Source organism: Vipera ursinii (genome assembly GCF_947247035.1).
Source record: "Vipera ursinii genome assembly, chromosome: 2".
In the NCBI taxonomy this organism is placed as follows: domain Eukaryota; kingdom Metazoa; phylum Chordata; class Lepidosauria; order Squamata; family Viperidae; genus Vipera; species Vipera ursinii.
In genome coordinates, this window is record NC_139513.1 from 172,438,987 (window position 1) to 172,464,600 (window position 25,614).

Below are 25,614 nucleotides of genomic sequence, written 5' to 3' on the forward strand. Positions count from 1 at the left end.
AAAAGGTTATAGAAAATTTGACCACAAACAGTCTGAAGGGAGAAGATGGGGGAAAGAGCTCTTTTTCCAAACATCCAAGTCTTGTTTCAAAAAAAAAAAGTCTTTAATTGTTCAAAATAGCACAAAAACGACAGATACGCAGCACTAAGGGGAGTGGGGAGGGGTCAGGGTGGATAGCCAGGGTAAACTCCTATGAGGGCTGTTCCTGTCTCCGTGGAAAATAAATCAGGCCAAATATAGGAAGGACAGAAGGAATCTTAGGGACTGAACAGGAAAGTGGGACACAGCGAAATATACTATAATACAAAAGACCAGGGCACAGAGCAAGGGAGGGAGAGGCTTGCTCGTGGGGCTATTTTCTGAGGGCTAGTTTGTCTACCAATCTCAACACAGCAAACGGTGCGCGTGGGGGGGGGGGGAAGCATTTCATTTGTGTTCCATAGAGCTCTCCCAACTCTACAAAGCCCTGTTGCTTTCTCCACCTCCCCTATGTGGAATGTCCCAAGACAACCAATAGGGGAAAAGGGGGGGCATATATATTTCTCTATAGAGAGAAACCTAAACTCCTACCCCGTGCAGTGGAGAGTTGTATGTCAACCATCAAGAATATTGCCCTCCAGGCTTGCTCTGACCCAAAAGCCTGGTGGATCAGCTACATTCTCCCTCCCAAATCATTTTATCCTAAAAAAAGTTTTGTACAAAACAATGGAGAGGAATGGCAAGACATCTGCCTAGAGCATGCCACCTTGTGGCCTGGAGGCAGGAAGGGCAAAGGGAGAAAACAAAGTCAGCTTGCGCTGCTAAGGAGGGGCTGTTCCATGTACAGGGGGGGGGGGGGAAAGCCAAACATCCTGCGCTGAGCATTAGAACAGCTGCTGTAGCATGAGCCCCCCTCCCTCCGACGTTCAAAGTAGCTGCATCTGTGGCCAACCATCTGGCATCTTCTCAATCCCCACTAGCAAGGACTTCTCTCCATTTACCAAACGCAGACACTAAAAACTAAACTTGAGGAAGAGGGTCTGTACAGAGGCAAGAACTGGAGGCAGGGAGATCAAGTCTCCTACCCCCAACACACAGGATTTCAGGGGAATACAAAAGAACTTCATTCCTGTAACTGCAACTTGTAAAAAAACCCAACAGCCCCCCTCCCCCCCAATAACAAGTTTTCCCTCAAGCCCACCCCAAACATCAATGTCCATGTCATTGGGTCAGTAAGCAGAGGGCGAGGGAGGAATCCCATTCCTTCTTCCCCCTTCCTAGGCTGGGGTATGGCACAGTGATGGCCCTGCTTGGGGGTCCCCTCACGTGAGCCTCAGCGTCTCTTCTCCCCCCCCACCCCCCCCACCCCAACAGTTCATCCCAAGGTGTACGAAATGTGCTTTCGGCAGTTCCATCTTCGTCATACACGGGGTGACTGACTGGCTGGGGGAGTTCAGGCAGAGTCTGTGGAGCAGGCAGGAAGAGGGGACGGCTGGTGACTCCCTTCACTGCCCATCTGCTTTGGGCTTCTTTGGAGCACTTTTCCTGGAAGATGAAAAAGAACAGTTAAGGTCCAACTTCCTGCTTGGCCATGAATGCGATGCTCTTCTTGCCCGGAGTAATGACAGAATTCACATTTTCATTCCCTGGAATTGTCCACTCCCATCAGTACTAGCAAGCAACCAACTTTTTAATCCTCATCCCACCTTTTTTATATACAACTCAAAAGTGGTGAATCTATCTAATGCTCCTTCCTCCTCCTATTTTACCCATAATAACCACCTTGTGAGATGGATAGTGACTAGCCCAAAGTCATCCAGCCAGCTTTCATGCATAAAGGTGGCCTAGAATTCAGTCTTCTGGTTTCTAGGCTAGTACCTTAAATACTACATCAAACTGCCTCTTGGCTTCACACAGCTGAGCTCCACAGCTGTAACTTTAGCAAATATTTCTGTAGAGAATTTGCAGCAGCATCCTTGATTTGCTAGGCTGCTTATACGAGAAATTCTATTCTGGCTGGAGGTCCCTCTTCCACTTTGCGTAGACAACTAAGTAACTTAACCCCTTTATTCAATCTAGGGCTGACCCAAGATGTTCTGATGAACACAAAGAAAAATTCATGAGGTATTTTTTTCTCCCAAAATGACTGGGGATATACATAGATTTCCTTCCATAACCCTCCACAAAGGAAACACGAAGGCTGAAATAACTGCTTGCTCCACCGATCAATACTCACAAATCAGAAGATGAAAGCGGCCGCTTGTTAGTTGGTTTTGTCATAGATCCATCTTTACTGGATTCTGTAAAGACAAAAAAGGGAAAGATAAAACATTGCCTGAATCAAGTTGAATCATTATAGGAATGTGAGATATTCCTTTATCAACCGTGATAACCAATAGGGATAAAATGAGAAATAAAATACAATCAAATGCTGATGTGAAAAAAAATGGGTAATTTTATTCTGACATTCAGTCCTTTAGTGATATTATTACAATTTGGCTTGCTGAGCTTGTCTCTACAATTAAACTCAATAATCCTATCCCAAGCCATTTATACTGCAGCTGGGGCTGAAAAAAAAGCATTTTTACTCTAGAAGATGAGATTCACATATTAGAAAATCCAGACATACATTCCCGACTAGGAACTTGATAGAAATATCTGACAAATCCATCAAGGCTATTGCTAAGCACATTGGTTTGTGCTTAAAATTGTAAGCCGCCCTGAGTCTTCGGAGAAGGGCGGGATATAAATGGGATTAAAAAAAAAAATTCTTATTGGCTAAATTCAACAGAATCATCATCCAGAACTCTGAATGAGACCTTCCTATTTACTTATATCCCCCTCCTACTAACAGAAATATCAACACAAATATCCAACCTGGATCTGAGAGGCAGCATGGCAGATTTTCTTCAGTTGCAAACCAAGGCTCAAGATGGGAAAGTGAATGGTGTGCAGCTATTTATAAGAGTCAGAGACCCGGTAGCAATTCCTCATCTTGTTGAAGGTTTAATTTAAAGAACGTCTTCCCACTCATATATGTGGCCTGAAGCTACATTCCTACCTCCAATGTCTCATCACAGCCGCCACTCACCTTGAAGCCACCGAACTTGTGTGGCAGGACCATAGCCCTTCTCGTTGCGGGCAGCAATGCGGAAAATAATGGCAGGCTTTGTGGTGTAGTCTATATGGGCATTGGAGAGACTAGCAGACTGGACCAGGCACGAAGGACTGGGTCCACAGTAAACCCGCATGAAGGCCAGCTGGGCAGGTGCTGCGGTCTTAGGTTCACCCGCCTGGGGACTCTGGATGGCTAGGTACACCGAGTATTCTGTGATTTTTCCAGAGGTGACTGAAGGTGGTTCCCAAGTCAGGTGGGCCCCGTCTGGACTCTGTATTAGAAACACGCAAGAAGAGCTTGAAAACCAGGACAGCCAAAAGGTATTGCAGCAAGAACGGGAGATGACAAATGCAACAAACATTATTCAATTACCCCAACTCAAAAAGGGAGATGAATTAACAGGATTCTAAAACAGAAAAAGCTCTCACTTTACTGATTTTAATGGCACAAGGTGCTCCAGGAAAACCAGGCAAACAGGTCTTGAATGCTGAGATTTCACTGAAAGGGCCTCGTCCGCAGGCATTAATTCCTGCTACTCGGAACTTATAAGCAGTACCAGGCTGCAGCTCTTGCTTCTTGAATTGAGAATAATCAGGAGTGGTTCCTGAATCATCCTGCAGAGGACAGAAGAGAGTGGAAATAAGGCATCACAATTATATTGATATTATGGGAATGGATAAGAAGATACATGGCAGCAAAAAATTTGGATCTTTAATGTGAAATTAAGGTGATTATATTTTTCCACTCACATCTGTAGCAGGTGCATCATCAGGCGGCAGGAAGTAGTGTGTCACCACCATGTTGGTTGCCTTGACAATACCCACATCAAACCATTGATTTTCCTTCTTCACAATCACTTTTGGAGGCTGTGTGGGAGGCTCCGGTTTCTAGCAAAGAATGGATAATTCAAGATAAACTTTGGAAAACTTGTAAACTCATTCCATAAATTCCTACCAATATTTTTTTTTCTTACCACTGGAGCTGGTTCAATCCCATTAGCAACTTCTGTCAGGGCAGCTGCTGCCTGCAATTTTGCTGGGCTGGCTACCACCACAGGCTGTGGGGCCACAAATGTATTTGAAGGAGCAAGACCTGGATGAGGGAAATAATTTCAATAACTTTCATTAGATCCCTGATCCCCAAAGATACTGGTCCATGTCCAAAACCAGAAAAGGAAATACAGGCAACAGACCCCAAGTCCTGATTTAACTAAAAGGCCCACCTTAGATAGATTTCCCAAGGGTAATAATAGGTGCCTTGACAGGACTGGAACATGAAATTATCTCACGATCGAACAGTTGCGCTTATCCACTAGGGAGACCCCAAAGAGTTTTGCTCAGACACTCGCCTCTAACAAGGGAGCAGGGGACCCTCCCTTTCACTCTTGGCTGAAAAAGCACCATTGTAAGCAACCTTCTTACCACTGAGCTGTGCCACCTCTCCTTACAAGTGGAAACAAGCTTTTAAAAGCCACTGCCAATGTCATGGCAGTTATCTTTGCCTCACTTACTCTCTGTGGGAGTGGGAGGTAACAGCCCAACCGTGCTGGTCACTGCACTAGCCAACTCATTCAGACCATTGCTCTCACTGGCAGGATCATTGAGGCTATCAGCAGGAGCTAGGGCTTCCGTAGGCAAGTGGGCAGGCAGTGCATGTTGAGGAGGCTGCTGCTGCTGTTGCTGAACTGCAGCTGCTGCTGCTGCCGCCGCTGCTGCCTGAGCCTCCTGAAGCTGCTGTTGTTGCTGCTGCACCAGGGCTGCCAAGTCTTGCTGAGTAAGCACAATGGGGATTGCGGTGGCCTGTCCTTCAGGGCCCTCTGAACTCAGGTGACCTAGTTCAGCCTGTGTTGCTGCCGCTTCTGAGGTATCCATAGCTTCTCCAGGACCTGTTCAAAAAAGAAAAGGGTTAATTCAGGCATGTCCAACCCACAGCTTGTATGCGGCCCTACAATATATATGATGTAGGTCCGCATTATTAGATGTCCAAGGCCACATACAGGCTGTGGGTTACATATAAAATACAATAAAATAAAGTTGTGTGTGTGAGTGTGTGTGTGTGTGTGTGTGTGTGTGTGTGTGTGTGTATAATCTATAGTGGCGTGTTTCCCCGAAAATAAGACCTGGTCTTATTTATTTTTTTTGCCTCCAAGAGGCACTAGGTCTTATTTTGGGGGAATGTCTTACTCACCCTCAAGACTGCCACAGCCAAGACTCCCATGCTCTGACACCTGTTGTACCGCTGCCTGACTTCTGCGGCCGCTCACAACTGCTCGGACGCCACACGGCACTGCCCAACTTCTTCTGCAGCCACTCACAGCTGCTCATGGCAGAACACCATGTGGTGCTGCCCAACTTCTGCGGCTGCTCACAGCAGGACGCCAGCAACCGGAAGTGAGCCAGTGGCCATGCAGCTTCCTGCTGGATGGAGCTGCTGGTGTCGCCGCCGTGAGGCGAGGCAGGTGTTGGGGCATGAAAAGCCTGGCTGCGGAGTCCCTGAGGTAGGCAGGCGCAGGATGTGTGGGGCAGCTCTATCCCCCCTCACCCCAGCTTGATTTTTACGTGTGCACCCTGCCCCACCTCTTACAATGACAGTTGGATGGAGTGGGCTGGGTCTTAACTAAGGTTTATTTTGGGGTAGGGCTTATATTAGGCGCACATGTAAAAATCAAGCTAGGGCTTATTTTCAGGATAGTTTTTATTTTAGGGAAAACACAGTATAATTTGATATGCAGCCCAGGATAATTTCTCCTCACTCAATGCGGCCCAGGCAAGCCAAAATGGGCTAAATGTTTACCTCAGATCCAAGAAAATTAGCAAGATCTCTCACTAAGGACAGACCTGGCTGGCTCATGTAGTGTGAATAGAGAAGATTCCAGAGAGGAAAATGGAGGGTTACAAGTACTCACCCATTACAGCCTGCTGGGCTGCTTGCAAGACCGCCTGGATGGCCAGTGCTTGTGCCTCTTCAGTGGCAGCAGCTTGAGCAGCAGCCTCTGCAGCAGCTGTTACGGCTAGTTCCTCAGGAGTCAATCCAGTCACCATCAGAGTGGTGGTGCCTGCCTGGCTCTCTGACATTAGTTCCTGAGGCAATGCTAACTGCTCCACCTCTGAGGGTGGTGGAGCTGCAGGAGTGACCTGGGGCAGCACCACCATAGCCACAGGGTCTTGGGTGGGGGCTGCTTGTGTGGGTGGTGTCTCTTCAGTAGGAGGGACAAGTTCTGGATGGGGAGCAGTTTCACCCAGAGGACCTTCAGTTGGCAGAGTGCCAGTTGAGGCAACCTGTGCTTGCCCCTGAGGCTCAGGGGTTGCAACTGCTGTCTGCATCTCTATGGAGGGCTGCAGTGGCTCAGAGGGTGCTGGAAGAGAATCTGTGCTGGTGGTATCAGGAGCCTCAGCAGGTGGAACTGCCTCGTCTGCAGGGACATCAGCGAGCGTGGAGATGTTCTGCAACAGGAAAGATGGATAGAAAGATAGTGTGTGTGTGTGAATGCTGGACCAGGCAGCACTGAGTCCACCTTGAACACTTTGTATACAAACACAAGGACCTAGGAGCACCTCCATTAGATCAGATTAAAGGCCCAGTTAAACCAGCGCTCTCCAACGAGAAGCCACCAAGTATTACTCCTCCTTAAATCATTTCACTGTTAATATCTCTTTTACCTCATTCTGCTCTTTTTCTTTGCCATTATCCTTTTCCCCCAAGGAATGCTATTTCTTCTTTGAAGATTCTTCAGAGATAATATTTTGGGAAGAGATATTACAGTAAGCCAAGTTAAACTGAATTTGGTGGATGGATATATGCACACATATTTGTGGAAATGTCTATGGAGATTCTCAGTCATCCAGGTCATAATTGTCCCAAAGATGCTTTTTCACAAAGCAACGAGGCAACTGGGCTTTCTTGCTTTTCCTTTGAAGACATTTCGCTTCTCATACAAGAAGCTTCTTCAGCTCTGACTGGATAATGGAGAATGGAAGGATTTATACTCCTTGCAGACAGCTGGTCATTTGCATTCTTTTGGAGAGTGGTTGAGGCCACCTGGAGGTTTATCAGTGTCATCAGGGTCAACTGAGTCTGCAAGCAATATAAATCCTTGCATTCCCCACCATCCAGTCAGAGCTGAAGAAAAAGGTTCTTGGATGAAAAGTGAAATGTCTTCAAAGAAAAACAAGAAAGCCTCGTGAAAAAGCAGCTTTGGGCGATATTTGTGGTAACAGCAATATTTATATCCAGTGATGCACCTACAAATTTGGATTAAAATGAGCCAAAAATTAGGAACTAGAAGACTTAAAACACTGCTGATCAAGCATGTAGACAAACCCAAGATTAGAAAAATGGATTGGGTGGCAAAGGACAAATGACATTTGAAGCAGAAATCTTTCTTTCTGTTCTGAAATATGAAGTGACTAGTATAAGCAACGGAAAGAAAGCAGCAATTGCCAGGGATAACTCCATCCCCTCAAAGCCAGCTATAGAATCATCTAATCTCAGTTCTTGTCTGGAATAACCAAAGGAAACAGGAGACAACATCCAGTTTCTCCTCTGATTCTCACCGGCACAGAAGGCCCTGGCGCTGGCGTGGACTGGGTGACAGTAGTTACAGCTCTGATTTGAGTGGAGGAAACTGTGGTTACCACAGCAGCACTGGGGCTGCTGGCAGCTGGACTTTCTGTCACGGGTATCTCAGGTTCCCCTTGTTGTCCGTTGGTAGGTGGCTGATCTGCAGAAAAAAAACAACAGGTTACACAGTGAAGACAAGGATGCAAGAAAAGAGGTCTTTGGTTGTGAGAATCTAATGAATTTTCAGGATTTGGAACAGTTGTTTCGAAAGTTCAAAACCTAAAAAAAAAATGGTCCATATTTGGGAATCCATCCCCAACTTTCCTGCTTCATTCCAGGAATGCTTCACTATATACAAAAAGAGACGTGAAACTCAATTTCCTCATTTTTCATCCTAGAGTTACAAAATAGTGTGTGGTAGATTAATCTGAGAATTATCTACCACCTGACTCAGGATAATTTGACCAAGTGAATATCTAAAACAAAAACCAACTTAGTTCTTCAGCAAACTTAAAAAATGTTAGGCAAGCAGAAATAAGGATGTTTTTGAAACCTGTCTGCACAATGTTTAAACCAACATCCCAAGTCAGACTGTTTTGTTTTAAGCTTAAAATAAAACATTCTTTGTTTTGTGAAGAATTTTGTGGCAAATTCTTACTGTTTGGTCATCTTATTCTTGTAGCAAGTTGTTTATCAGAGGACAGAATCCTTCTGTCTCACACACTTCTTAAAATTGAAAAAAATGCCTTGTACCAACTTTTAACTGAGGACCATATGTGCTACAGAAGATTCTGGGCTATAGCTTGAAGTAGGTTAAGTTCTTTACTCAAGGTACTGAGAGAAGTAAAGAATGTTATCTAGATAAACCCATTTTTCAGCAATTGTACTTTGTATGGGATGATTGACAGCAGTGAAGACAATATTTTCCAGAGATACTGGATTTAGTTTTATCTAGCCCCACCCCCAAGAATTACAATTTCAAAACAGCTATTATAGAGCTACAAAACCTCTGAATATATTGAATATATGCAGCGCTCAATTAGTGATTCTAAAACAAGGATAAATAAAAATTCTATCGATGAAGAAAAATTAACCCTAATGCAACTTAGTAAAGCTTATATATTTTGGTGATACAATAAGATGCTATTATGAATTTCCACTTTCGACTGCAGAAAGATGAGGTTTTGATGACAACTTGCTTGCTAAGGAACCACAGTGTGTCCGAGACAAACCAAGGTACACTGCAAACAATTCTGTAAAATTCTCCAATCTACGCAATGCCCATGCAAGGCACTGATCACAAATCAGGCCTCACAAACATTTCTTTTGTGAACCGTGTATCCAAAATTATTCAGTTCATTTCCAACTGCACACTATAAGGAACAGGGTAACTCAAACAATATTGTCCTGCGCTATTAAGAGTACTGAGGAGTCCCTGAGGTTACCCAGGGAAGTCTGAAAATCAGAGATGTTTCTAATACCCTTCCTTTGTATTCTTTTACCTTGGTTGGCACCCATAGAAGAAGTTACTGTGGTGGCAGTATGAGTGGTTCCTGTTTCATGGGTCTCACAAGGAGGGTTTGAGCATATTCTGGGTGTTGAGCTCTGAGGCAAAGACCCAGCAGTCCCTGGAGATTCTCTCTCGGGGTTTTTTCTCAGTTCTGAGTTACCACATTGTGCTGATGCTGAGCTGGAAGACTGAGCGCCATCACCTCCTATGCTGGGTGTCATTACGGTGCTGGTGGAGTTGGTTTGCTGTGTCTCACAGGGTGGAGTAACAGGGGGGTGCTGGTGCTGGGCACTTTCATTTTGTCCAGCTCCCAGGTTTGATGTGGTGGTGGTGGCTGTGTTCGTAGTACCGGTCTCGTGAGTTTCACATGGTGGATTGGAGCACATCTGCTGTCCCGTGGCGATGTTGGAAGTCGCTGTGGTAGCTGTGTTGGTGGTGCCCGTTTCATGAGTCTCACAAGGTGGATTGGAGCACACCCGCTGGGTAGCACCCAGGTTCGATGTAGTTACGGTAGCTGTATTTGTGGTACCTGTTTCATGAATTTCACAATGTGGGTTAGAGCACGCTTGACGATTTGTATCTTTGTTATCCGTATTATGGGTCTTGCAAGGCGTGCTTGACTGAACTGGCACATCAACTTTGACAGACATGGTGGTGCTGGTAGAGTTGGTTTGCTGTGTTTGGCACGGAGGGTTGGCAGATCCCACCCATTCACCATCTGGCTGCCCTTGGCCCATGAGGGACCGAGCTGTAGTGGCAGTATTGGTGGTATGGGTATGATGGGATTCACACTGGACTTTTTTCAGGGCTTGTAGTCTTTCACCGCTTTGCACTGTGGTAGTGCCAGAAGCAACACTAGGCAAGCCAGCAGCTGGCGTGAAGCTTACAATTTGAACTGCACGTGGATGCTCTGTGGGAATATCTGTTTTTGTTGTCATGGTAGTGCTGGTGCTACCTGTCTGCTTTGTTTGGCAGGAAGTGTTAGTCAGTTCCTTTTGTCCGTCATCAGGTTGCTCTTGGCCCATGTTTGAGGTGGTGGTGGTGGCAGTATTTGTAGTGCCAGTCTCATGGGTTTCATGGGGAGGATTGGAGCACACTAGCTGACCTGTACCTACAATGGGCTTTACAGTCATAGTGGTGCCAGTGGCATTTGTCTGGAAAGTTTGGCAGGGTGGCTCTGCGGGTGCTTTCTCTGTTTTAGAGATGGTGGCTGTGTTGGTGGTGCCAGTCTCGTGAGTTTCACAAGGTGGATTGGAACAAATCTTCTGCCCAGCACTCAGAACGGTGGTTGCTGTGTTGGTGGTACCAGTCTCATGCATCTCACAAGGCGGATTGGAGCATACCCGCACCACTCGGCCGTTGGCCTGGAGGCCTCCACCCTCCTGCCCATCACACACAAACTGCAACTGAGCTGGCCCGCCCAAAGTGCCCACAACTGTGGTTGTAGCTGTGTTGGTTGTGCCAGTATCATGTGTTTCACAGGGTGGATTGGAGCACACCAGCGTAACAGTGCCTGGCTGTGAATCTCCTTGCCCCGACTCAGCAATGGCGACTGTGGCTGTGGGCTGCTCTGTGGTGGGAGAGGCCAAGATAGAAACAGGCAAATCATGCACTGGCTGGGCCTCTACTCCGCTGGGGGTTGTAATCAGGGTGACTTGAGTAGGCTGAGAAACAGGCTAGGGGGAGTGAAACAAATACACATAGGTTAGCAGAGAGTTCTCCAGTCAGAGACATAACTAAATCACATACAAGATTTACCACCACTGTTATGCAGAACTGTATGGCTAACTATTTCAGGCTGCAGGCATTACAAAATATTTTTTATGTAAAGAAAATAGACCTTGCACTTATAAAAGCTACAGCTATATCATGGAGAAATATGATTTGATAAACCTCTGCAAAATATTCATGAAATGCATTTATACATGCTAGAAATATATTCTGGGGAGTATTTAAAAATATATCTCCCAATTACTTTCATTCTGATGCACTCTAGTGCAGAATTCTGCGATCTCATTTTTAAAAATCTCCTATTTTTAATTCCTTCCCCCATCACTTTTCATTCTTTTTCTGCATTATGTACAATATTGCTTAACCTGAAAGGGACTACAGTGTGATGTATATGCACATGCATTTATGGAGAACAGTTCTAAGTAGGGCAAAAAAAAAAAGTGGGCATGAGGAAAATGACAGAACTGTGATTAGGTAGCAAAGGATGTGACTAGATCATAGAAACAAACTTAAGTTGTACTGTAGAGAACTGCAAAGCTTCACATCTGCTTTGAGAGGCAGTATTTCATATGCTAGGATTGTAAAAGTCTGCAACAAGATTAAAGATGCAGATTAAAATCATACTTTGATACAAAGAAATTTTAGACACAGATCTTGATGCGATTTTGTAGATGATACAAGATCTTGTAGACTATGACTCATGTTAGATAAAAAAGTGGGCACAGCAAGTTGTCTGATCCCAGAACAAAAGCTCTCACCTGCTTCAAATGCTATGTTTACCTAATACAGAGAGCTGCTCAAGACACCAATCCTCCCTGCTTCAAATCAATACATGCTGATACCTAAGTAACTACTAGGGTTTCCCCCCCTCCCCCCCCCGCAACTACAGTTCTCATAACATCTATGAATTGCAATAGAAGTGCTACCTTGTACTGTTAAAAAAAAAAAAAGGGGGGGGGAAGAGACAAACAGCCAGGCTCTCTAGATCAGGGGTAGTCAACCTTGGCTCTTTTATGACTCGTGGACTCCAACTCCCAGAATTCTGGGAGTTGAAGTCCACGAGTCATAAAAGAACCAAGGTTGCCTATCCCTGCTCTAGATAGTTTGGACTGCAATTCCATGGTCATTGGCCACGTTTGCTAGAATGATGGGATTTGAAGTCCAAGGCATCTGAAGGGTGCTAGCTGCCTATCCTTTCTTAACAGCCCACAGAATTATCAGGCACATCAAGTCCTGGATAACAGTTCAGAGCCCAATAACAAGCCTCAGAGAGGGAAATTCTAATTGACTGAGTACGCATACACAGTTTCCTCCAACTACATCCTTTTTACAGTATGTTCCCTTCACACAACCCGGTATCATTTGCAGGCTCAGTGGGTTAGGACACTGAGCTTGTCACAACCCCATATCATTTGTGGTGGCTCAGTGGGTTAGGACGCTGAGCTTGTCGATCGGAAGGTCGGCAGTTTGGCGGGTCAAATCCCGAGTGCCGCGTAATAGAGTGAGCGCCTGTTACTCGTCCCAGCTTCTGCCAACCTAGCAGTTTGAAAGCATGTAAAAATGCAAGTAGAAAAATAGGGACCACTACGGTGGGAAGGTAACAGCATTCCGTGCGCCTTTGGCGTCTAGTCATGCCGGCCACATGACCACGGAGACGTCCTCGGACAAGCGCTGGCTCTTCGGCTTTGAAACGGAGATGAGCACCGGCCCCTAGAGTCAGAAACGACTAGCACGCATGTGCGGGGGAACCTTTACCTTTTTAAGAATCTAGTGTTCATATTTTGTTTCTAATAGCTAGCAGTTCTCTCCCTCTAGGAACCCTCTAAACACATCATCCTTTTCTCTAAATTTTAGACACACTCCTATCACATGAAAAGCCACAGCTAATAACCAGTAAGACACCAGTTTTTGTAAAACAGAAACATCATTCTTTGAAGCCACCTATGTCAACAACTATCACATTTCAGGCTGCAGGCTTCTCATGGGCAATGCAGAGCACCACTCCATCTTGACTGTAACGTGCATCATTCTACTGGGAAACGTTGCTTGCGATCTTTGACCACGCCAAAACCATACCTGCATAGTGATGGTGGGAGTGGTGAGGCCACCTGCTGCTGTCAGGGTTGTCTGTGCTGCTGAGACTGTGATGGCAGCTGGGTTGATAACCTGGCTGGAAAGTGTGGCAATGGTCCCCAAGGTGGTAATAGGTGTAGCCAAGGAAGCATTAGTATTGTGTGCCCCAGTTCCAGCTAGGCTTGTTGACATGGTGCCTGTTACAGTGCCTAAGGTTGTAACCCCTAAAAGGATACAAAGGAAAAAAAACACACAGATGGAGAAAACTCTGTAAAAGGTGTCCATGTTAATTTCAGTAACCTACATAGTACATAGAAACATGGGCTTTGAGTTCCTGGTCATGTTTCTAGGTCATATAGCTATAGTGCACGGTTAGCAGGTCAGTTTTGCAGCACGCAGGGGATCCTGTGAGGTGTGAAGATGTCCATAGGTCCAAAAACCTATCCAACAGCCAATTCACCCTCTATCCGCTGATGCACTATGGAAAGCAAATGCACTTGCATAAACACTAAATCCAATAATTCTGCCTCCAGCTTAATGCCTTTACCTGTTGTTCCTTTCACTACCAAAGTGGTAACAGTAGGCTTGACTGCAGACACAGTGACAGGGGTAACAAGTCGCACTCCACCCATAGGGACAGTTCGTAAGATTGTGCCAGGTTGTCCTGGTGCCCCCTTAAGCACTACCTATGGAAACACAGATTTTTCATATTAACCTGCTGAAGTCAGAACAGGGATTCTAGCATCTCCCAACCTGTCATCTAGCTCACCTGTGTTACGCTTTGCTGTCCATGACCTGTGGCTAGTTTGGGTAGTGATGCTGTAATGATCTTGGCAGGGGTACCAGTGCCAGAGGTCATCACTTTTGTGGTGATAATGGCAATGGGAGACTTAATCCCAGGACTACTAGTTACACCTGAAAATAAAAAGCAGAGTACGAATACACACACACACACACACACATTCTTCACCCACCCCCAACAACCAAGCTGTGATCTCACTGGTTGCTGTACAACCCAATGGTCCATAGACTGAAACAGGATGACAATTGCTACAGTAAATCAATTTCCATTTCTTACCTGTGGCACCTGATTGCGTAATAATAGCTGACATGGGGATGGTCTTGATAATAGTGGTGGTACCAGGCTTTGTTGTGTTGGGCGACACACTGCTGATGCCCAGGATGGTAGGCTTAGTACCTGTGCCACCTGCCTGTGAGGTGGTGATGATTGTGGTGGGCTTGCCGTCTGCTGAAGTCACTAGTTTCAGAATAGTGCCAGCAGGCAGAGGCCCTTTGGTCTTAAGGGGAATAAAAAGAGAATACCAAGAATCAGCATAACGCAGGAAGCCTCCATATTCTTTCTTGCATTCCACAAGCAGAAAATATATACTAGAGGGGGGGAAAAAAGGCAGGCAAAGAAGAGGAGGCATGCAGGCAGTTGGGATGAGAATGGCATACACTCTGGAAAGTACCCTAGGACTGGGGTTGCATCTGGCATTGCTCCTCCGTTGTATGTTCTTACCTGGATTATCTGAGTCACAGGACCGGTTGATGCTTGGCCTGTTACAGCTGATGTCTGGACTGGTTTGGTCTGCACAACAGACATCACTTTTCCCAAATTGGAAATCTGCTCCCATACAGAGAGAGAAAGTCTGCTTTAGGATTCTTTACATCTTCTAATATAAAGGGACACGGTCCCCTTCCTCTAATTCAGGGGTGTCAAACTCAATTTCATTGAGGGCCGCATCAGCATTGCGGTTGCCCTCAGGGGGGCCGGGTGGGTGTGGCCTACTGGGTGGGCGTGGCTAGAGTGCATATGGCCTACTGGGTGGGCGTGGCCAGCTCTACATCATTGGCATCAAGGGTGCCTATGGGGGCCTGGGCAGGAGTGGGACAGATCTGAGGGTCTCTGGCAGAAGGAGGGTCTCTGGGCCAGGGCCAAGGCAGGGGGGGGGGCGTTCCCTCACTGTTTCCAGGATGGCTTCGCGGGCCACATGAAGCCACTTCGCGGGCCGGATCTGGCCCCCGGGCCTTGTGTTTGACATGTCTGCTCTAATTCATTCAGCAGTTAGCTGACCAGAAAAAATACCCAGCAATCTTTTATGAGAAGCCTGTTAAATGAGAGCATCTTCTCACTATTACATAAAAAAACTGCTGCAAGCTGAGGGCTCACTGAAAACACGAAAACGCTCGCTTATGTGAAGAGCAAGTTGACAGGAAAAAAGCCTTCCATTTCCAGCATCCTCTCTTAAACCCCTATTCAAAAGAGTTATGCTTACCAATGCACTGCCTCCAGGCACGGAGATAGGGCTTTTCACCAATGTGATGGTCTTCGTTACCCCACCCACTACAGTCGTCATCACCTGGGCCTGCTGTGCTACAGTGACAGTGCCTGATTTGTGCACGGTGATGATGGGCCGGGTAGGTGTATTAGTGGTGGATGAAGAGACTGAGGTGCCCACCTGGGCAGCAGCTGTCTTCAGCATGCGGGTGGCTGGGTTGCTCACCTGCTTGTCAAACAAGATCAATATTTTAAAAAGAGCATCTTAAGAGTCCTTTGTGGAGGCAATATGAATTTTCACACTGTTGGATGATTACAGATAGAACATGGTCTAACAAATTTAAATCTGGGATGCAAAGTGTTTGCCCTATCCTTTTTGCCATATACTAATTCCAACAAAACTGGCGAACCATTCATTCTATGGGAATATTACTTCGGAGTCCAATTCAAGGTGTTGGTTATCACTTTAAAATGGTAGAGGTCAGGTTAACTGAGAAACCGACTTGCCTCAATGGGATCAGCCCATCCCACTTGATCAGGTAGAAGGAGCATTGTGCAATCTCTATTGGTCAGAGTTTCAGCTCCAATACGTGGATGAAGAGCCTTTTCCGCTGTGGTGGCCCCCATTCTTGGAAATATCTCCCTATCTAAGGTGAGGCATGACCCCACTGTTGGTGTCCTAGGTGGTTTTGAAAGCTGGCTCTGCCAATTAGTCTGAGGTCTTGATGGGGATGCTCATCACTGGAGGCGGTTGATGGGGAAGACACTGCCACCATACTGATTTTGCTTTTCTGCCTCTTGCCTTTGTATTTAATATCTTTAAGATTAATAATATTTTTTATATTTGATTATTCTGTCGCTTTTCAGAGTGAGATGGGAAGCATATAAATTTAATAAAGAAACAAATATGCCACGGATACTCACCATGACTGGAGAAGCTACTTTAACTGTGGTGGGTAATGTGGTGGTGCCTGGGGACACTGCGACAGTCTTAACTATGGTAGTACCAGCAGGCATGCTTAACATAGTGGGGGCTGAGGACGGTGGAATTTTCTGAGTGGCTGCAGCAGCAGCTGCCAGAGCTGCCATGCCACTCATCTGGGAGCTGCTACCAATCACCTAAGCGTAAGAAAAGACGTCAGTGAGTTAACCCCACCAGGATTCCATGCAAATCACTATGGCAATGTATTAATGACACACAGACAGACACGATGAGATGTGAATTCCTTTCTCCAGCACAGGTCCCCATCATTCCTGCCTTCACTTACCGTCCCTTGAGTGCTCTGTGTGGGTACCACCATGCGTACCCCAGCTGGCAAAGAAGTCACTGTCACTGGGCCTTTCCCAGCTTGTCCTGCTGACCGTACTGTTACCAGTGGTGCTCCTGTGGTAGCTTGTGGGCCAGTGACCTTCAGCACAGCTGGAACAGCTGCAGAAAGAAAATAAGCACAGCTTAAGATGAAACTTTAGACTACATACAAATAAGGATTGTCTGTACCAAAATGTTTCAGAAGTACTGCGGGCTTCATATAAACAGAGCATTTATTTATGATTCAAGTAGTCTGTCTTTTTTCCAGCCTTCCAGAATCACATTATGACTTGACAGAGAAGCCTCAAAATGGAAAATGATGTCTAAAGCAATACTTCTAAGTTAATTTTGATGCATGTGTACCCAACTATAGATTTCTACCTATTCCAATTATGGCGTTCCAAAAATGCTATCCTAGCAAAATGCAGTTTGGAAACTACATTTTTTATTGACCCACACCCTTGGCAGGACGGAACATCAGAGGTAAGCAAAGTGTTCCAAATTCTAAACAGTTGCTCAAATAGTAGTACCTCTACAAGCATGAACACTTCCGGAATTGCTCAAACATCCCATTTTAAGTTTAAAATCTTTCCCCTTTGAAACAATTTGCGCATTACACAATGCATCACAAGGATAGCTCATCTCTTTCCTCTTAGGGAAAAATGTTGAAAAGCACTCAGCTGCGTGGCTTTGAATTTTTGGAACACGTTAAGTAGAAAAAATAAAGGATTATGAGAGTATCTGTTAAAATATGAACCAGAACGTACACTGCGTTCAGTGGAGTTCAACTCCATTCTATTTACTTTGTTCCCTACTAAAAGGAAATCAATTCTTTTCAGACAATTCTTAAGGAAAAAAAAATAATCCAGTAGATTCGCATTATGGGAAAGACGCTTCCTCCCCTTTTGGAGAACTGAAGGTGCTGCTCTTATTAAGCAGGGCTCCTGCAAAGGAGGAAACTCAGGCTTCGAGGGCTGTTAACGGGTTTTGAAAGTTAGCCGGCTTTTGAAAGGAGAAAATTTTGACTGGAAAATTAAAAAAACAAACAAACAATAAAAACCTTCCTTACTTTGTGGACGAGGAGTAGCAGCAGCAGCTGCTACAGGAGGCCCTGGCATTGGGCTGGTAGGCACAGTAGGAAGCACCTGGATGGTTGTTGTGGTTGGTGGGGCAGGAGCAGAAGCGGCAGCGGCAGTGGCAGCAGTGGCCGCAGCGACAGCTGTGGTCTGCGGCAGCAAGGTGATGCCCATTTGTGCCAGAGGCTGCACAGCAGGGACGGGTGCAGCAGCAGCAGGAGCAGGGCTCTTGGGGGGATTGACAGGCACCGAGGGCACGGGATTAGCAGCTGGAGAGGAGGCAGCTGGGATGTCGTATTTCTGCAGCTGGAGTAAGTAAGTATCTGCAGTTGGGACAGAACCCCAGCTCACTTCCAAGGAGTTGGTGTTGGCACGAACCAGCTGAACCCGTGAAGGGGGTGGAGGTTTCTCTGTGGGCAAGAGAGAACAAGAAGGGAAATGGTATTAGGACGTTTGCCCCACTGTGACCTGTCGCAAGAGCACAAACTCAAGACGTTCCCAAGAAAATGGGTTTTCCATACCATTTTAAACACACACTTGATGGGACAGCAATTATATGAGGTTAATGTCACACAATACAGCACCAAAACATTGCTGTTTCCTCCCCATTGTTCTTTAAACTTCTTTTCATAGGGGGATAAAGTAACATTTGAGGTGCTCACCACCTTATTTTTTACAAAATGCCTTTGGCAAAACATTTTTTTAAAACTAGGGGGGAAAAAAACTTTTCCTTCTGCTTTCTAAGATGTTTGAGACAGAGAAGTCTGCTGTTATGGTTTCATAGACAAAATCACAACATCAAGAAAGGGATACTTATGGAATCTTCTACAACATTATCAAAATGTTTAATTTAAAAGTTACTTATGGAAAACATGATATAAAACTCATACACTCTAAATAAACTAGGGTCTACTTTAGTTCTAATGTTGGATCCTGTTTTAATTTAGACCCCGTGCTTGTGCTTTGTGGCATGAGAACAATCAACGTGACAGTGGTATTATCCATAGTGCACTTAATCCAGGGGTGTCAAACTGCAGGCCCAAGGGCCACACGCGTCATCTGGAAGCCGCGTCCACCCCATTGCCGGCAATAGCAAAACTGTCCCGATACGTTGCGTGACGTCACGTGACATCGCGAGTTTGACATGTTTGACTTAATCAGTGAGAGGCTATAGATCCAAACATTTTGGAGACTTGACTTATACCAACACAATTTTCTTTAAAATATAGCAGAAAATCCATCCAGAGCAATGCACTATACTCAGTTCTCATCAGAAATTCCAATATGACAGGAACATCCATAAGTTAAAAAAAAAATCACAAATACAGGCCTTCCCTGAAATGTGTACTTCAGGAAGTAATTGGAGAAGCAAAATGTTTCACTGTTCTATCATATTCAAAACCTTCCCTATATAGAGAACCAGTTTGTTCAAATATTGGCACTGTTCATGTTCCTATGGCAGATAACGACTCTCAATAGCTTAAATAATTTCTAATTAAGAAATTAGCCCATTTGTGTAGTAATTAAGGTGCTGGGCTAGAAACCAGGAGATTATGAATTCTAATCTCACTTTAGGCATGAAAGCTGGCTGGGTGACTGTGAGGCAGTTACTCTATCTTAGCCCAACGTACCTCAAAGGGTTGTTGTTGTTGTTGTGGGGAAAATAGGAGGAGGAAGGAGTATTAGGTATGTTCAGTGCCTTGAGTTACTATAAAGTAATAAAGGCAGGATAAAAAAACCTAATAAATAAAATTAGGAGAATCCAAAAAGCATGAGCCTATTATGAGACTTAATAGATTACAACAGCATAGAAGCCTGAGTAATATATAAATAAGTAGATAGCATCCCCACTGCAGTACTTCTACCTATTCTTCTTACCAGTTTCAAGATACCAGAGATCCTTGCAGCAAACCTGGTTGTTCCAGGCTTTACGGTAGCCATCACGACCACTCCAGATGTACAAGCGGGTATTAATGGCCACAGCACAATGTCCTGCACGTGCCCGTGGAGTATTCTCTTCCAGTGTGTCCATCAGAATGGGCTCCCAAGCCATGGAGTCTGCATTAATAGATATATGCACAAAAGGTCAGGCTTGTTAATGGAATACCAAGCAAGTAAGGTTAAAAGAGGCACTTCTTCCTTTATAGCCTCACCTACCTAGGTTGAGGCAGGCCAGAGTATTTGTGCATTTCCATTCCTTTTCATGCGTAGCCACTTTGACATCATCCATAACAAGGGGCACCCAGCCACCAAATACATACATTCTGCCAAAGAAAGAAAGAAAGAACAAATATTAAAAAAATTGGGTTAGAAATCAATCTGAAAAATGTCAGGAATGGAACTTACTTGTTCCCAATGGTTGTGGCTGAATGCAGACTACGAGGGAGTGGTGCAACCCCTCTCAGGTTGGGCTTGTTCCACGTCAGAGAATCTAGAGGAAGAAAACAGACCAGAGGTCGTTGTTTCCAAAAGGTCTTGCCTCTCAAGTCTACCAAGACACAGTACACACACATACTGGCTAGCGCTGGAACAGAACCAAAATGGTTGTGTCTTCGGACCTGCTCTAAAAGCCTGTTTAAAATCTCTCCCCACTGAATTTAGTTCTTTTTACCGATATCAAGTGTCCAGAGATCACCAAGACGACAACCACTCATGCCTCCGTATATGACCAGTTTGGATTTTTTGTTGTCTTTCTCTGTGTAGACAACAGCAGTATGGGATTCTCGTGGTGGAGGTAATACACCATAGGTGATGGGAATGTCCCAGGACCCCACCCCAGATCCTGGCCGCAGCTCCAAGATATAGAGGTCATTTAGGTACCTGTAAAAAAGAAAAAAAGAGAGAACATGTGAAAGCCACGTGAGAAATTGTAGCTCTCTTGTTTTTTGCTGTTTGTTTTTGATAGCATTTGAGATAATTTTCTTAAAAACTGGAGAAAAAGTAAAACAAAAGGGAACATGGTTCATTACAACATCACACAAAGCCAGTTTCTTCTGATCTAAACTGGCAAAAAGTGATTGTACTTGGACTGCAGAAGTACATAATAGCAATGTACCTGGGAATGTTATTCTTAGGATCTTCACTGTCATTGGCCAGTCCCCCAAAAAGGTAACATTTGTTGCCCACCAACGAGAAGCTATGGCCAAGGCGTGGACATGGTGTGGACCCATTCTTGGGCATCTTGGCCTTGAGTCTCTTCCATTCCCAACGGCTGGCCTAGAATAATAAAGGATCAAATTATTATTAATCTAAGCAAACAATGCAAATTAAAGGAAAGAACTAAGTTTGCAATCACTCACCTGCAGTTCATACAGATCATTGCTGTACTTGCCATATTCAACCATTCCACCAAATACCAGGAGACGAGTCCCATCACAAACAAAACCATATGCAGCACAACCTGGTGGAATGTCTCCACGCACAGCTGGGATAAACCACTGGTTTGTAGCTGAAAAAAAAAGAAATATGAAGAAAGGATAAATACAATAGAGCTTCATATGACGTTCTTGAAGCAACTCAGGACTGGACAGTTAGGATTTGACTCTTTCTTAACTGATACTTTATCAAATAAAGAAGCTCTATAACAATTGGAACTACACACTCACTTCAGAAGTTAATTTTTGTGGTGAAAATGAGATTGCCATCATTGCAATAATATTCTTATTTGGTCTCTCAACTAACAATTCCGCTTTACGCTGGATGCTTCAAAAAAAAAGGGCAGTTTTTCAGGTTAGTTATAATCAGTGCTTTTTTGTAAAAAAAAAAAAAAAGTGCCGGAACTCACACACATCATACAAGCCGCCTTGCCTACCCTACAAGCTTCCATCCAAAAAAGGTGCCGGAACTCCGTTCTGGGTGTTGTATGACAAAAAAAGCCCTGGTTATAATCTAAACTGAGGGAGTATAAAATAAAGGAAGCAGCCTGCTCTAGGACGTTCTGGATGAATGCAGCAGATAGCAGTAAGAGGCAGGGCACTGAACTGTTTACAATGAATAGGCAAGAGGAAGCAACCTATCAGGATGGTGAGAGATGAGGCAGCTGCCAATTAGGAAGCTGAGATCCACCCACTTCTGTCCAGCTCTAGTTTCATAGTAAGAGGACTCCCAACCATAGGATATCTAGATGCTGTGGCTGACACTAAAAGTGGGGGAGGGAGGCATACTCCCTTCTGCATGTGCTTGCCAGCCAACATACTGCTTCATTCCACATATTTATTAGCATTACACTGGCATTTACTGAGATTTTGACAGGCCTCCCAATCTAGCATTTCTATCTCAAACTTCTTTTTTTTGGCAAGTACTTGGTTTGTTAGTTACCTAAAATATACTTTTTATATTATTTGACTCAAGGCAGCATTTGCAGTAAAATAGCAATGGAATGAAAGCACTAAAGATGCAAAAAGCAGAAAGCAAAAAAAAAATCTACTGTGTATTGAATTCAAGAATGCAGCTTCTAAGAGGGAAACTGATTCATGCAAGAAAAGGAAATGCTAATTTCAAACAAAAATTAAAAATTATCTGAATACTTTTGCTAGATTTTTCTGCTTTGACTTTCCTAAACTTTTGTTTGAATATTTTTCAGAATATACAATGTGCCTGAATTTTTATTATGCCTTTGCTACTTATGTCTATTTTAAAAATTCCATACTTTTAAAATATGATTAAATCTCAATGTCATACAAGGGTTAATGTGATCATTAACAATGTGAAAACCCGAATTCTTCCAAAGCTAGTATCTTCATTTGTAGTTATCCTCTGCAATCTCACACTAGCAAGGCTACATTTACCATTTTCGCTACTGGCAGGGTATATGTCTTAACCTTACTGTGGCATGTTAGAGACTGTATGAGATTAGTAAACCATGTCCTGCCTTTACCAACCAACCCTTTCTCTAGAAAAACTGTGCTACCTCTACTGTTGACCTGTTGTCTCCTGGAATGTATCCAAAACAGTCTAGATAAGCAGCATCAATCTTGAGACCATCTATCTAGACTTCCCCTCCTCAATTTGTAAAGCCTTTGATTAAACATATAGATAAAGGCTAGGGGTGGCATATATCTGTAAGGGTAGAACATATTTTTTCCAATTGGCATTAGAAACAATTAAAAACAGGATGCTGAACTATTTTAGGCAATTTCAAACCAGAATTGAGACTACAGGTGAATAGACTGGTACTTGAGAGAAGGTACTCAGGATAAATTGACCCCTCTCAATTACCTACAAGATGAAATGTTGCAGCATTTGCTTCCTACCACTATTGTCAGCCCAGTTCGATTGTATTCTTATGCATCTAAGCCAAGGGGGAAAAACAGGCAACAGAGGGTTAAAAGCTGTAGCATTCGAAAGTTAAATTTTAGGCGCCAAGTCTTTGGGGAAGAACAGCTCCTTAGAGTACTGCCCCGCCATCTCATCACATGAGTGCATTTGAGTCCATGAGGGAAAATAGCGTATTAATACTAGAAGAGATAAAATTACAATGCCAAGCAAAGTTACATGGCTACTCACAAAGCACCAGGCTAATACGAAAGTGCAAGAATTTTGTGTCCTTAAAGCACCCTGTGCTATGTTCAAAACCGGGCTTCATGATGGATAGTTGTCTAGATTTTTTTTTTGCTTTCAATCAAGTTGGCAGAGATCTTTCTCCTTTTGCCAACTATTCATTCCTCTACCTCCCACACTGTTGTTGGGACTGATGATTTGAACTATGGTTTTGTCAAAATAATCCTGAGGTACACTACTGCTAGACTGATGGACATTCCACACAAAAAAACAACATTGCCTTTGTGTCCCTTTTGCAAAAATAAATTCCTACACAAGCATGTAAATTGGAAAAAGTCTCCAATGTGAAGGTGCTATAATTCCATCTAATGGAAGCCGTTCCAAGGCACATGCCAGTTATCTCATTGAAAAGGCTGAAGAAAATTCAAGATAAATAAGACTTAACCATCGTTTCATCTTTACAGTTCTCTCTTATCACTTATGTTTCCATATAGCAATCACTTGGATAAAAGGAAAGCAGTTAAACAAATGTAATGGGTCTTACAGAAACTTGCCAATATACAACTGTAGTTGCAGATACTTTTTTTTTCTACACAAGAGATATTGGAGAACTAAATCACCAATTATAGACAATCTTTTGCCCAATGGACACAAATGGGGTAATGCCCTAGTCCTACGAATACCCTAAATACTGTTGCCCATTCAGCCCCCCCCTTACCTGTATTATAGACATGCAACTCATCCACGATGCCCTCATTGCCCCCTCCGAAGACCACAATCAGCTCTTTGATTGCCACAGCTCTGTGTCCATGTCGGGGCCGAGGCACAGGGCCTGACCACCCAATCACACGCTTCCAGCGGGGCTGCAGCAGCCCTGCAGTGGCCCCACCACCTGTTGGGGAGCCCCCACTAGGGACAACAGGAGAGGCCATAGAAAGCACCTCCTAACTCTCAATAAGTATCCTTTCTAGCAATCAAGTCCTCTAACACAGCAGAGTGTAAGGGCTTCCTTATCAGTTCTGCTTTCCCAAAGGTGGCTCAAAAAAAAAAAAGATCCCCCTAAGCCACATGCACTCTACCTCTTTCGAGGTAAGACTGTTCGTGGAAGCAACAACACCAGCTCTACTTTTTTTCAGAGGACAGAGCCAAGCGGTCCTCCCCAGTGAGGCAAGACGCCCACAATTAGTCTAACTACTAAGACACCCGCTCACCGCGGGCACCGGGTCAGTCACCTCCTTTACTGCAAACAAACTAATTCGGAGTAGTTGTGAAAAAGAAAAGTAAAAGAAAAAAAATTAAAATCCTACCCACCCACCCCCACAACAACTCTTGGCGGGACAAGTAGCTGCCCTTTTTATTTCGTGAGGCAGTCACAGCTTAAGAGGCATACCCCGTTGCTGAAAAACTCCCAAGGCTCCCTTTCCGACAATGAGTTTCGATGACCGTATTTCTCCCCCCTCCTCCACGAACCGGAATACATAAATCTCTATGGAGCAGACACCCTCCCTTGCAATAAGAGGGGGGGCTGATACAAAATTACCCCAATTGCCTCCTGCCTTTTCAAAACCAACACCAATTCCCCCTGCGAGGGAACTACCCCGCGTGGGGCAGTTACTCCTCCCCCCTCGTAACAGGGCCCCTCTGCCGCCCCCCTCCGGCCCCCGCTCAGAGCCCGGCCCTGGGAGCCGCCATCTTGTGTTGCCCGGACGGAAAATGGCGGCCTCAGAGAGGGAGAAGCCGCCTCCCCCTCGTCCCCCCACCCGGCGCGTCTTCCCCGCTGGTTCTGCCTACTCCCCAGCCCGGAGTTCTAAGCCAGGGCGCTCTCCCTCCGGCTTCCAAGCGCAACGGGCAGCTCGATCCAGCCCCGCTGTACGGCACCGATGGGCAAGCTGCGGGCTCTAGGCGCCTTCACGCCGCCCTGGGAGCCGCCATCTTGCGCCTGTGAGGAGTCTCTCTTCCTCGGCAGCGCCTGAAGGCGGAGCCAAAACGAGGCCTCTGTACGGAACCCCTCCCACTAGGGCGCCGCCATTTTCGGTGGGCAGGGCTGCTTGGGCATCGCCATGTTGGGGGACCGCCAAGTCCCCCTCTTTCTTTTGTGGTGCGCGGTGGGTGGGAAATTCTCGACCGGCTTCACCGCACTTTATTATTATTATTATTATTCGAAGCTCAAGACGATTGTTGCCGTCTTTCCCGGCTGTAAGCTATAAAAACTATCCGAATGTTATGTGTGTGTGTGTTGCCATTTTGAATACAAAACTCCGCCCTCTTGTATTTTTAAAAAATCTGCTCCTCCAATAATCGGCTTCAGCATTAGTACCGGCCACGACTGCTTTGGGGAGGTGCGATAGGTCTCCACCTTTCAGCAAGTGCTTCACTGCATAGCAACGCTTATGGGCGCCGCCATCTTTGGGGATAAAAATTGACGCTGCGTTCGTTTCGTGGATGCACGTGAATAATATTTATTGGATATTCGCGTGT

At 45.0% G+C, this 25,614-nt stretch overlaps 1 protein-coding gene across 2 annotated transcripts; it reads right to left on the bottom strand.

The window, feature by feature from the left end:
- Window positions 1–89: 89 nt before the first annotated feature.
- HCFC1 (host cell factor C1) lies at window positions 90–25,074 on the bottom strand. 2 transcript variants are annotated; one of them, XM_083355756.1, is made up of 26 exons: window positions 23,855–25,074; window positions 20,937–21,085; window positions 20,693–20,853; window positions 20,249–20,332; window positions 19,984–20,068; window positions 19,795–19,901; window positions 19,516–19,695; window positions 17,631–18,047; window positions 16,521–16,681; window positions 16,177–16,371; window positions 15,251–15,478; window positions 14,494–14,598; window positions 14,050–14,269; window positions 13,741–13,886; window positions 13,519–13,657; window positions 12,975–13,195; window positions 9,160–10,843; window positions 7,651–7,817; window positions 6,003–6,540; window positions 4,608–4,982; window positions 4,071–4,189; window positions 3,847–3,984; window positions 3,526–3,711; window positions 3,071–3,368; window positions 2,216–2,279; window positions 90–1,524 (listed from the first exon to the last, which is right to left on the bottom strand). In XM_083355756.1, exons 1-26 carry the CDS (start codon window positions 23,891–23,893, stop codon window positions 1,485–1,487), a joined length of 6,246 nt encoding a protein of 2,081 aa, XP_083211882.1. In that variant the 5' UTR covers window positions 23,894–25,074; the 3' UTR covers window positions 90–1,484. The 2 variants fall into 2 exon arrangements, with proteins under 2 accessions (XP_083211882.1, XP_083211881.1); XM_083355755.1 differs by having other exon boundaries at window positions 20,249–20,457.
- Between the last annotated feature and the right edge of the window lie 540 nt (window positions 25,075–25,614).